The following is a 12626-nucleotide window of genomic DNA, read 5'->3' as shown; positions in this document are numbered from 1 at the left end:
TTGGTTGCAGATTTTTCTTCTTTTCTGAAGATTCTTTTAGATTGTATCTGTAGGACCAAGATGCACTTCCTACCTTCAAGTCTGAGTGCACATATTGTACACATGCTAACTCCAAGCTCATACTGCCAGACGTTAGAGGGATAGAGATAATAAATAACCCTAATATAAATCTTTGTACCTAATAAGACTAAATGTAAATGTTGAAGCAAAAAGGAGAGGAATAAAAAAAAAATACAAAGATATACGAAGTTAAAAAGTTGACCTACAAAGATGTCAGCTGCAGGCTGGGATGAGAATAAGGCACACACTGCTGTATCACGGTTTTCATGTGAAAACCAGTATGTGCGGATTACAGGGGAGCTGCACCACTATGAAAAGTCCCCTTCTCTAGAAAAGATTGTCCAGGATTGTACAGCATGCTATGGAATGCACTTGTAGCTTGTGCATAGCTTTTGAATCCGGTGAAGTTCCTTAAGAGAAGCCAAACTGTTATTCATGAAGTAAAAGTATGAATGTGCTAGATAGGTATCTCCTTTTTTTTCTGAGGCTCACTCATGTCGATTTTTGAGAAGTGTTAACAGCATGTAAGTTTTTGCTAAGTTTAGAGGAATCCTGAAGTTAAAGAATGGAATTAAGATAACTAGTGCTAGTACCGTGTACTGACTCTTTCTGGCATATTCATGGTCATTATAATATTCAAGAAGGGGACTAAGGTCTTCAAGTGAGTTCTAAGGAGGTATAGTACAGTAAAAAAGGATCTAAAGATTGGGAAGATTATCTGATATTTCTAAGGCCAGTAATTTCACAGAGCATTCAGTTTGCTTAAAATAAAAATTATTAAAATGTTTTCTATATTGCTTTATAGAATTAAGATGTTAAGAGCTTCTCTCTTCTCCTAATTAAACGGTAGCATCTCAAACTCTCTTATCTCTTCATTGAAAAGGTTTGTGTTGGGGGGTCAGTAGGGTTGTTCTGTTTTGCCGAAAAAAATTAAAATAGGGAATTACTTTCTTCTTCTGAAACATGTTATTCTTGTATATAATACCTTCCATAGCGTTTTCAGTGCTTAGATGCTTGCAGCCGTACCCCAGATTAGAAAATACTTATCAATTGCTACTTCATATTACCTATTGGAATCTAGGCAAGAGATAAGCCAGAAGTTGCTAGCTGAATTTCCAGAATGTTTTTACCAACACATGTAATCTGGTTGGGCTAAAGTATTGATTCTGACAGTATTTCTTACACTTTCTCCTCCAATTCATACTCCACCATAGTTTAAGAATCACTTGTATTTACATCCTCAGACTAATGTGTTGGCATGCACAGAGGAGAGGAGATGGCTGAGATGGGAGTAGGCAGTGCACAGAGCAGAGAGAACCTATGGATTTTGGATGCTACTGACACATCACCAGCTCTTGTCTGAGAGTGTCTGAATGGCTCCTAGCAGTAATATGTTCTCATTGCATCTGTTCCCTGTGCTGGCATTAGATGCAAGGCATTAGACAGGGATTACTACCTTAATCCTATAATTATGAAAAATTTTGTTTTTTAAAGGGAATGGACACACACCATTCTCGCTGATTTAAAGAAAAATGGGGGTCAATACTATGTTTATTTTTTTCATTTATTGTTCTGATTATTTCATGTGGCTTTGAAGCACAAACCATGACAATGTTTTCTCCTGCATTTAACATTGTTTAGTTTTAAATTGGTTTAGTTCATTTATCAGATTGACTGTATGCAGGGAATGATTTTACACACTATGAGATTAGGTAGACTACTGGCTCCTAAGAGAATGGAGGATGTTTTATTTCTTGTTTTTATGTATGTTGCATTTTCTTGAAATAATGGTTCAGTTTTCTCACCCAAAATAAAGCCAGTTCATATTCTGCCCATGTGCACTGCTTTTCTGACATGCAGTAAAAGGCAGTATAGGTAAAAGTTCTTACCACCTGTTGTGTGTTTATTGGCAGTATCAGTTGATTCACTGACAAGTGTATCTCAGAATAGCATCTGTAGCAATCATAAATGACATGGGTTTTGACAGTCTTATCAGCAAGGCAGAAATTATATGGGCAAAGAAACTAAACTAGTTTTTATTACCTGGAGGTGATCTCTCTAGGTCAAGATAAAGTGCAGCTACATGATCTTGCAGTCCATTTCTTAGTGCTGATTAATATAGTCAGGCTGAATCTCTAAAATAATAACAGACAGAATCTCAGTAAAGCACTGAGTCAGATCTGTTTTATATTGGTGAACTGCCCTCCTGCTGCTTGTATTGTTATTGCACATACAAAACTCTGAACCTTCTGAAAGCTATTCCTCACAAAACTGTAAGTTACATCCCTTAAGGGTTGTTTTTCAGTACCAAGGAACACTGAAGAACTGTCAGTGTAACTCAGCTATTCTCAGTGGTGAGGAATGATAGAGAAATTTGTAAAGCTACTCTTTGCACTGTGCATGGGAATTCAATGAGAATCACTAAACAAAACATTTTGGAACAACTGTAGGCCATATGGCTGAAAGGAGCTCCAGAAGGGAAAGAGATCTCAATGGACCTGGGGACAGATCTGCAAAGAGACATTTCTACAACCACAGCCTGCTATCAAAATCAGAGTGAGGTTTGATAAATGGGTCAAGTAGTTTAGGAAGGGACTGATACTATATGGTATCAGATTAGGTAGGCTACTGCCAAAGCTCCTGAAAGAATGGAGGATGTTTTATTTCTTATTTTTATCTAAGTTGCATTTCCCTGAAATAACAGTTGAGTTTTCTCACCCAGAATAAAGATTTCCTTATTTGAATATGGTATGTGACTTTGTAGTTGAGAAGAAATGCTTCAGAAAGAAGTCTGTTAATGTTCCTAAGCTTGCAGCTGTAGGAATCCCTTGTTTGTCAGTAGCCACTATTTGTAGATGGAATACGTCAATGATGCCTTTATCTGCTGTCTATGAGGAGGTTAATATTTCTTATCTCATGTTCATTGAATTACACAGTGCCTGAGTGCACATGCATGCACACAAACATACGACATAAACAGCTAAAGTAAAATTCATATAGAATTTAGGAATATGTGCGAGTGATCTATTTAATTAAAAATAAAAAATAAAAAGCCTTGAACTGAAGTTCTTTAGAGTCTGTGGGTTTCTGCTTTTTTTTTTTTTTCTGATGAATGTAGAGAAGTTTAAATTTCTGGTACTGCATACATCCAGAGCTGCGTTTTTTCAGTGCTTCTTTCCTACGTAAGATTTTTCATTTATTTGAAAGAGGAAACCTCACTCCTAAGATGTTTAGGGTTCAGAGAACTCATAAACTAACAGGTTTGGGTTTTGTATACAATACAGTAGCTTCTGAAGCTATTAATACAATAGCCTAGTGATTAAGAGTACTTATCTAATCCAAAAGGCAGAAAGTTAGGTTTTGAGGAGCTATCTAACCTTTAGGGAATCACACCTGCATCTTCTATCTCCATAAAGAGTTCCCTGTTTTCTATGTGCGTAAGTCGGGTGAGAGGTACTCCATCAATTCTGTTCAAAAGGCGCTCAGCAATGAGGTTTGGGTGGTCTCAGTTCATGTTGGGTTGTATTTTATGCTTAGCATTGTTAATGTCATACGAAATAGTTAATGAGTGGGAGAATGCCTGCCGCAGGATTACTGAGTCATTCTTCTGGCTTGCTTTATTTCCTTTGGCACCATGATCATATTCAGCGATCTGCTTCAAGAAGAGGCTTCTGAAAAGTCATCCTCCAGCATAGTTTGAACATACTTCTTCCTGTTCACGTCCTGGGAGATGAAGATGTCATTTGTAAACAGCTAAATCAAGTTTATGAATTGTAGTGTGTGATCCAAAGGACTACTACAAGGACGCTGGTGGTAAAGGTAGAGACACTGGATTCTTTCACTGGTGCCTGCTACAGTGATAAGGTATTAAGGGGCAGGTTCAAGAACACAGTCTCTGCTTTTAGTTTTTTGGTTTGGCTTTTTTAAAATCTTTTTATTGTAGCACTAAAAAGTGGTATTTAGAATTTTTCCCCTTTTGTTCTTCATTTCTTCTGTTTTAGAACACCTGCTGGTTCAGTCTTAGAGTATGTGAGGAAGTGTGCTGCATAGACACAAGTTTAGATAACCCACACTTTATTAAATGGAAGATTATGTGTAATCTCATGCCAGTTTGGCTGACAGGTGTTCCAGAGTCACCATGGGTGAATACATTTGGAGAGGAAGCTACAAGATCTGGGAGTAGTGGGAAAGGAGGTCAATTTAGTCTATCTACTGCTTACCAGCCTCACAGCTGGCACTGTGGAGATGGTTATGTAGATGTCGGATCTTGGTTGCACCAAATGTATAGCTTTGTTTCTTGATCCTTGCACTTTCAGCAAGGTTAAAAGATCCTAGCTTCCTTGGAATCTAAACAACTAGCTGGGCTGTCAGCAACAATCACAGCTTTCCTGTTTCACACTACTAATTATTAGAATTTGCTTTTCTCCACAGTTCTTCAAGCTGCTACAGACTTGCTATCAACTTGCAGTAGTTGCTACCCTTCTATGGGCTTATCTTGATGGCTTTATTTTCTAATATAATTTGGCTGTTTTTTTGCACCTTATTTTGTACTTCAGCTTTGCATTGTTTCTTTATCCTTTTCATCTAACTTCGAGCAACTATCCTATCCCACAGTTCTCCCATTCTTTGCATTATTGCACTCATATGCACCAACCAAACATCAGAGGGCAAGCAGATAGAATCCTTAAAATAACAGTGTGTCCAAATTTTGGCTGATACACAGGCACGAAGGGGAGCTGCTGTGGCCCAAACTGTAATTTTTGTGTTGTGTTTTGTATTCATGCCTGTCCTAGGCCTGACTCAGGAAAATATTCATGAGGTCATCAGATAAGCCAGTGTTTAATCCAGTTGAGATATATGGAAATGAAGCATGTGTTTAACTATTTTAATTATTGCATATGGCAGTTTCTCTGAATGGTATGTTAGCAACAGATTCAAATACAATAATAATAAAACCAAAAAGATTAATGTAAATTTCATTTTAGATTTATTGCAGTCTGTGTGAGGGATTGCCTGTTTCCATTTCATATTATTAGAAAATAGATCTTTGAATTTTTAGATCACGACAAACTTAAGGACATCATGGATATTGATAAAATTCTGGATGAGTTGCTGTAGGTAGTGTTTGAAAAAAGTGTAGATGAAAACAGAAAACTGGAAATCAGAATTGAGTGAAATGATGCTTTTACAGTAGGTAATACAACAGACTGTGAAGAAATGAAAATAAATTATTTTCTGTGAAAAATAAATTTATTTTTAGAAATAGTATATTGGCATGGGCAGACTGTTAGTACAGATAATTTTAATGCAGAAATTAATCTTGTTTCTGTATTGATCATCTGAGAGCAAATATATTTTGTTTCTCTCATGGCTAATCAGATTATCACCCAACACAACACAAATCGAACAGTCAGTTCTCCTAATAAAATGTCAGTTCTACGTTTGCCCCAAAATACCCTTACAGCCTGCAAAATTCTATTTTGTGTGCATCAATCCTTTGCATTGGATGGTGTGTATATTAAAATAAAAACTGAATATATATTTTTTACTCCTTTTAAAAATTTAAAGTCAAAATCTTTGATGTTGTTTCCTTCTTCTAGTAATGCTTCACTATTTAACAGAAATCAAAATGGACACTCCTTCCAATGAAACCGAATCAGGAATTACAGTAACTGTACTTTTAAAAATTACTTTTCTGGTATTTTACAGATATTTTTTTCCGTAGCCTATGTCAACTGAGAAATATTTCTACAACACAGAACCAGTTCCTCCCGTGCTGTCTATGTGTTATTAGGGTATGAGGAACATGGACAGACAGCCTGTGGGACAAACTCCCAGTACGTTAGTTTATATTTAATTTTGGGACTATTTCAGATCATTGTCAGAGAGAGTTATGTCCAAAACAATGCACCAAAGTCCTTATTTTTATAAGCTCTGCCACACTGTTGTAGGGCAAACTATTCTTAAGCATCCCAATATTGTCTGCATTGGTCAAATCATACATCTACCATATGTCTGATCAGAACTTATTCTAGAGAATTACTGGATCAAGCATTTCCTTGATCAGGTCAAAACAAAATAAAATAAATAATCTTGTGTATCATAATGGAAGGTCGCTCTAGGAGCAGTGAATAAATGGGTCTTTTTAACGGTGAGCCACAGAAGGATGTGCTGGCTCTTTACTGCCACATCGAAGGAGGAGGCTGTCTTGATTTTACCCTAATTATTCCCTATTTTAAGGAGCAGTAAGAAATTCTAACTCTAAGTAAAGACATTTTTTTCCTAGAGAGAGTGGTGTCTGCAGAAAACTTCAGCAATGCTTGTATGCAAGTACTTTATTTTCAGATGTTGTTGGTGGGGAGTCTAAAGTATCTTTGTATTTGAGGATTGAGAGGTGACAAATATGTGTTAGTAAAAAGTGCAAAAGATGATCTGGAAAACCTGGTGTCTGAACTAAGCAAATTATTAGCAAGTAGCAAAAAAATAGAGTTAACAAACACATAGACAAAAATGATTTGCTGGCAAAGAGTCAGTATGTCTCAGGAACCTACTAGAGCTTTGTCAAGAATCGAGAAGCGTGTGGATAAAGGAAATTTGATCAATATAGTCTGCTTGGCTTTACAAAAGGCTCTCAACGAAATGCTTATCTCAAACATGCTTTTAAGTAGACTAACTAACCAGTGGATAAGAATGACAATTCTTGCTTGGATAAATAATTGATTAAAAGATGGGAAACAGAGGAAAAACTATCTGGTCAGTGTTCACAGTGAAGGGATACCATCACAGCTTTGCTTCATTCACAATGAACTGTGAAAGGAAATAGTTGTCTTGGTGTGAAATTCATATGTCCTTCTACTGTTTGACTACCATTACTTGGGAAAAGACTCCATGGCAATATGGAGTATGGTTTGGCGACTTTGGTAGTTTTAAAGTTAGTGTCTTTATTTGCATTAAAAGTGAAAAAATATCTAACATTCTTAGGGTAAAAAATTACCCTCTTTTGTGAGAAAGACAGAGAAATTGTTATTCTGTTACTTTATATGAAATGGTCATTTTGTATAAATATTGCTCTATGGAAATTGGTCATTTTACTGCATTGAAAAAAGCATAATTTTCTCTTAAAATGACAGTAGCTCAATGCTGTATTTCCGAACTGTCCAAAGCAAAATTAATATTTCTTTGTATGCTGAAACCATTGTACAGTACTTGTGGCAGACAAATCCACAGACGTCAGTGTGCGCGCTTGCGTGACTGTCTGTGTGTTTGTGTGAATACGGCTTAGCAAGTTCTACTGAAGTCAAATCAATAAATATTTCCTTTAATTAAATCATATTATTTGGAAAGATGCACTTCTATCCAAAATGGTCAGGAGTTCCATATACTTAAGTTATATGTTATATGTCCATATCTTCAAACATTATGTGTCTGTCATATTATGTAACAGTGGTGAGTCTAATCCTTTCTAGTTAATGAAGATCTCAACATAACATTCTGTATGGGTTTGTGTGTGTGCCTGCAAGTGTATAATGCAACAGAGATTTAAGAGAACAGTATTGTACAAATCAAAAAATAAATAATAATAGCAAAAGAGTTATTTGTTTATATTTTGGGGGGGAAAAAAAAAAGACCATTACCATGCAGAGGGCCTTTTAACTTTCTTCTAAGTGGCCTTCCAAATGCCACAAGCTTGTTTCTGCAGGGTTAGGAATAGTAAGGGATATCCCACAGAGTACTACTGCACAGGTATACGAATGTGCAGGAACTCTGTAACAGGTTTACTAAATTTGTTTTTTTTTAAAAAATCATCTACTTTGTTCTACTTAATCTTACAAAGTAGCATTTGAGCACACAGACAATAAATTCTTGCCGCTCATCTTATGTACGAATTGCCAGACAGCTGGGTTATCAGGTTCATCTTTCTTTGACACACCACTTTTTGTGAACAGCCCAAGTGGTCTATGATGTTCTCTGTGACTTTGAGGGAAACCCAGGGAAATCCGTGCTAAACGGCTATTGCACAGTACAGTTCCTGTTCTGGTGTTGTGTGGTGTGGGCTAGGTGTTAGCATGTGTGCTCTCTGTGCCTAGTGGAGAAGAGAAACATGGTGCAGAAAGATTTTACTGAGATTTGTCTGGTTTTGGTCGGGGACACATCGCACTGTCCCCAAAGTGAGCGCTACCCTAGAGTGGAATGAATTGTTCACTAGAAATGCCTATTTGTATTCACCATAAACAAAACCCTACATGACTAGTTAAGATGTAAGTTTCATTGAACTGAATCCCATTTCAAGACAGTAAACTTTTTTTCCCATTAACTAGAAAAGACAAAACTGAGCATCTAAGAATATAAAAAGAAGCACAAGGTACTACGCAACATTTTTTCTTCATATTTTTTCATAGTAAATTAGTGAGTTTTAATATAATTTTGGTATTTCACACAAATGGTAATTTAATTGAAATCTTGCTCACCAATCCAGGAAAATACTTAGAAATATTTCTTATTTTAAGTATGTGAGTAATGTCACAGAAGTGAATCAATAAATAAGAAGTACTTCTTTAAAACAGAGAATCCATTCAATGGGGTTGTTTTAGATTTTCAGAATTTCAACTGCTTTTAGTCAGTAGTCATCAAGCGTCTTTGCCAGATCTTTGAACTCTTCCAGCTATTTTTTGTAACAGTTTAATATATTATTGGCTTGTCTGGCAGAGGGTGATGGACTTGGACTTGAATAGGTTGATTCATTAAGGACACAAGGGAAAATTTGAAAATTGCTCTTCTTCCTTAAGATATTGAAATTTTTGTTTCACTCATCCCTTATTTCATCATTCATTCTTTGTAAATTATTATTAGTTCTTTGCACAGAGTCTTCTTAAGTTCTATTACAAGTGGAACATAGACTATATCCTTGAGTTTGTATCTACGTAGTATCAGAAAGAAAAAGGCTGACTAGAAAGAATTAGATACATGCCTAAAAACGTGCATGGTGGTCAACTGCTTAGCAGATACTTCACATCGAAGTTTGTAACATAATAAAAACCATATGAGTAGAATTGTAGTGATAAATTAATAAAATCAGTAAAATAGGAGAAAGAGAATTATCAAATACCTTCACAAATTGATAAATTCATCTTTTGATATGTATGTGAAATAATAAAAACATTTTTATGATAAACCATTCATTTACTAATTTTACTGTGTAGCAGTGCCTCATAATCATATTAATAAGTAATCTTTTATTGACATATCCAGTTATTAAAGTCATTTATTAAAATCTGCTGCTACCTTAAACAATTTAAGATATTAATTTATTTGCACTGTGAAAACTACAGTGTTATTTTCTGTAGATTTAACTACCTGCTAAATTTTAATACATAATTCAGCTATATTTGAGGCAGCAGCCATGTGAAATTTGGAGAAAATAAAAGTAAAGTTTTCATTCAATACCAATAGAGGGTTAGATACCTAAAGATTCCTGCAGGAAATAATGAGCAGTACAGATTACAACTGCAAGTGAAATGCTTTTTGTTTTGTTAGATTGAACATGTACTTGCTACATTAAAATATATAGATACACTTGCAGATGTACATGTATTTCTGACTTGAGACTGACACTGACCTTTTATCTTCAGGTTATTCTTCAAAGCTTTACGGTTTCTCCTGTGGGGAGCTTTTCATTTTAAACATGTTCTTTTGCCCAACAGAGAAAATGTTACGATGTCAGCAACATGTTAATTGAGATATGGCAAGTATAGTATGAGAGTTTGATCAAATAAATGAAGGCTAAGACAAATATTTTACTACATATGAAGACTGTGCACCTCTTTCATTTCTTGGAATATCTATCTTAATGCTGCCAAGATGAGTATTTTTTCAACAGTACACTGTACATTTCACTTTAATAGTTAGGCTTTTATACTGCAATTTCAGACTTCTATCAAAATATAAGAAATATTCAGATAATACTGGGAGGTAATTCCTCCAAGTCCAGAAGAACCAGTAGCTAAGAGTTTCTCAGGTCACATGTAGATTATCTGATGCCTTTGGATGTTGTGGCACTGGTTCTTCGTTTCAGCTGTGTGGCTCTCCCATTTTATCAGTACTTTGCAAAATTATTTTTAGACATCTTAATTGTAGTAAATTAATTTGCTCTTTTGTATGGAGAGTTTAGAAGTGATGTTATAAATGGTTTCCATCTAAATGAGATTGTGATTCTGTATTCCCTATCCCTTTTCCTCCCATGTCTCCTTTCCCAAATGAAATTCAGTCAGAAACTGATCAAATAAGTATTAAGAAAAAAAAAAAAAAAAAAAAAAAAGAAGAAGAAAGGATGTGGTGATTCCTAAGATGGTCTGACATATCCATTTACTTCCATATAGATGTTGCTGCCTTGCTCAGATGTTCTAACAAAAGCAATCTCTTCCTCCTCTTTTTTTTTTTTTTTTTGATGTACTGAAAGAAGAGGTGGATGCTTTTAAGAACCATTTTTAAATGAATTATTACCAGTAAAAAGAGACAATAAAATTGTACACATTTTCTGAAATATTGTATATACATTATTGCAAAGTTTTGTTGGAATTAAATCCTACTATATTAATGCAAGTCAAAAAAGTATGTGTTACTGCACAGAAACTTAGCAGTATTGTGTTAAATCACCTGAACATTTTGTTGCAATTCACAGTCTGTATTTCCTGAAATTGGCATGTGTTCAAGTAATGCAGATGCAGTAGAGTGGAAATAAACGAATCTCTGTAAAGACTATATTGAACATGTAGAGAAGTGTGTGTACATTTTTGTGAGGTTGTATGTTTTGTCATGGGAAACCTAAAGAAATATGGAATAGGATAATCAAACTCTGTGTTCCAGAGAGACTGCAAATAAGTCTCAGGAAAATGTCAGCGAGGGAAGAAAAAGAAGAGCAATAGAAAAAGTTGAAAATCTGCCTCAGTGAGTTTTTGTTACGGCTTTTGTTAGTGCCTTCATTAATGTCAGTTAAGTAGCTGTTAAAGAAAAAGAGAATAAATATAAAAACTTACAATATGCAATTGACTAACCAAGAGCTAAAGTGGCTCCCTTCTCTCTGTCTGTCTCTCTCTCTTTTTTTAAACAAAAGCTTAATTAATCAAAGCTTGTAGAGCAAACAGAATTAAGGTATGTACTTTCATAGCCTTGACCCTCCTACTTCCCTTCTCCATATCCTTTCTGCTCATGAGAGCTGAAGAGAGAGGAAGGGAAAAATGATGGAGATTACCTAGAACAACTTGGCAAGGCTGTGCTGTGAAATGACTTAGGAGGATCCATTGAGTCTCCCCTTTTTTTCAAAGTCTTTATGTGAAATGCATTTAATCTTTTGAAGATAGTTTTGGCATTTTCTGAATTTTCTGCTTACATCGTTCCCTCCACCCCCAAAAAATAGCATTTAAAAACAATAAAGCCAAAACCTTTGGTATTTTCTTACTCTAGCTGATTTCCATCACTGATCTAAGTTGTTACTGGATATTGAAGAAGAAATGTAGAGGTTTTCGTCTGTCGTCTTTTCTATGACTAGTTTCTGTGTATGAAATGTAATTTATTTAATTTGTGATGCCTTATTCTTTTCCGTATATGTTGCTGTTAGTTTTATTTCTCTAAATGGATTATATGGGTCATGAAATAAATGGCCAAATACTGAGTGACTGAGAAGATTGGAGTGTGCTCCAGGCTAATAGGTTATCTCCAGTTACACAAAGACATAAAGAAACAATGTGGGCAGAATCGTTCCGCCCTGAGTATATTAATGAAGGGGAGCTGCATTCCTGGAACCCCTGCTGAAATAATTCCAAACTCTCCCTGCTAGGTATTCCCATTATTAGAAGGTTTACTTTTTCAGTCAGACAGAGCGAGCATGGAGCTTGCCAAAGGATTTATAAGTGAACTTTAAACAAAATGGGATTTTCAGACATAAGAGAAATTGCAATTGCATATAAGTAAGATTTTGTGGAGGAACTCTTTAACCATGAAACATTCAACAGGTCTCTGTTTAGTTAAAGCTTTTTAGTGTATTTCGAGGACTACACAGAGAAAAAAAGATAACAAGCTTCTGAAGATTTTATTTTCAGAACTTCATCTTGGTAGTTCTCAGAGTTCTCGTCATTGTCCCAGATCAGTCCCAAAAGAGCACTTTAATTGTGTCCACTATGTGGACAGTAAATACCTCTTACGGTGAGTAGATAGCTGCAGAATGGCTGCATGCATCAAAGAGCCCAAGCAGGAGCTGAAAGAAGTAGATGAACCCTTTTTTTAGTAGCATTTATTGAAGGGTTTAATATAGGAGCTTTCATTAGTTAAGACTTACCATGTATTTTAGAAAATTAGCTGCTGCTATGTTGGTAGGCAGTAACAGAAAGAGAAAAAAAATTACATTAATAGCAAGAATGCTAATTTGAGTGCAGAATGAAGTCCTGGTGTTCATAGTTTGCTTAGGCTATAAAATAGTATTCTTTCAGTTACTCTTTAGAACTTTCCTGGGATATTTTTCTGGGGATTTGGTCATAGCAGAACAACCCTCCTATCTGACTGTGAGGCAAATA

The 12626-nt window shown here is 35.4% G+C and overlaps 1 protein-coding gene across 1 annotated transcript in view; it reads left to right on the top strand.

Moving 5' to 3' along the window:
• Positions 1–12626, top strand: part of LOC135330346 (gamma-2-syntrophin-like) — a 185073-nt gene that overhangs the window by 99943 nt on the left and 72504 nt on the right. Inside the window, exon 4 of the mRNA XM_064523522.1 lies at positions 4062–4342. Coding sequence (XP_064379592.1) covers positions 4062–4342 — 281 coding nt within the window. The remainder of the gene's footprint in view (positions 1–4061; positions 4343–12626) is intronic.

Source organism: Dromaius novaehollandiae, chromosome 19 (genome assembly GCF_036370855.1).
Source record: "Dromaius novaehollandiae isolate bDroNov1 chromosome 19, bDroNov1.hap1, whole genome shotgun sequence".
Lineage (NCBI taxonomy): Eukaryota > Metazoa > Chordata > Aves > Casuariiformes > Dromaiidae > Dromaius > Dromaius novaehollandiae.
This window is presented reverse-complemented; position numbering and strand designations above follow the sequence as displayed.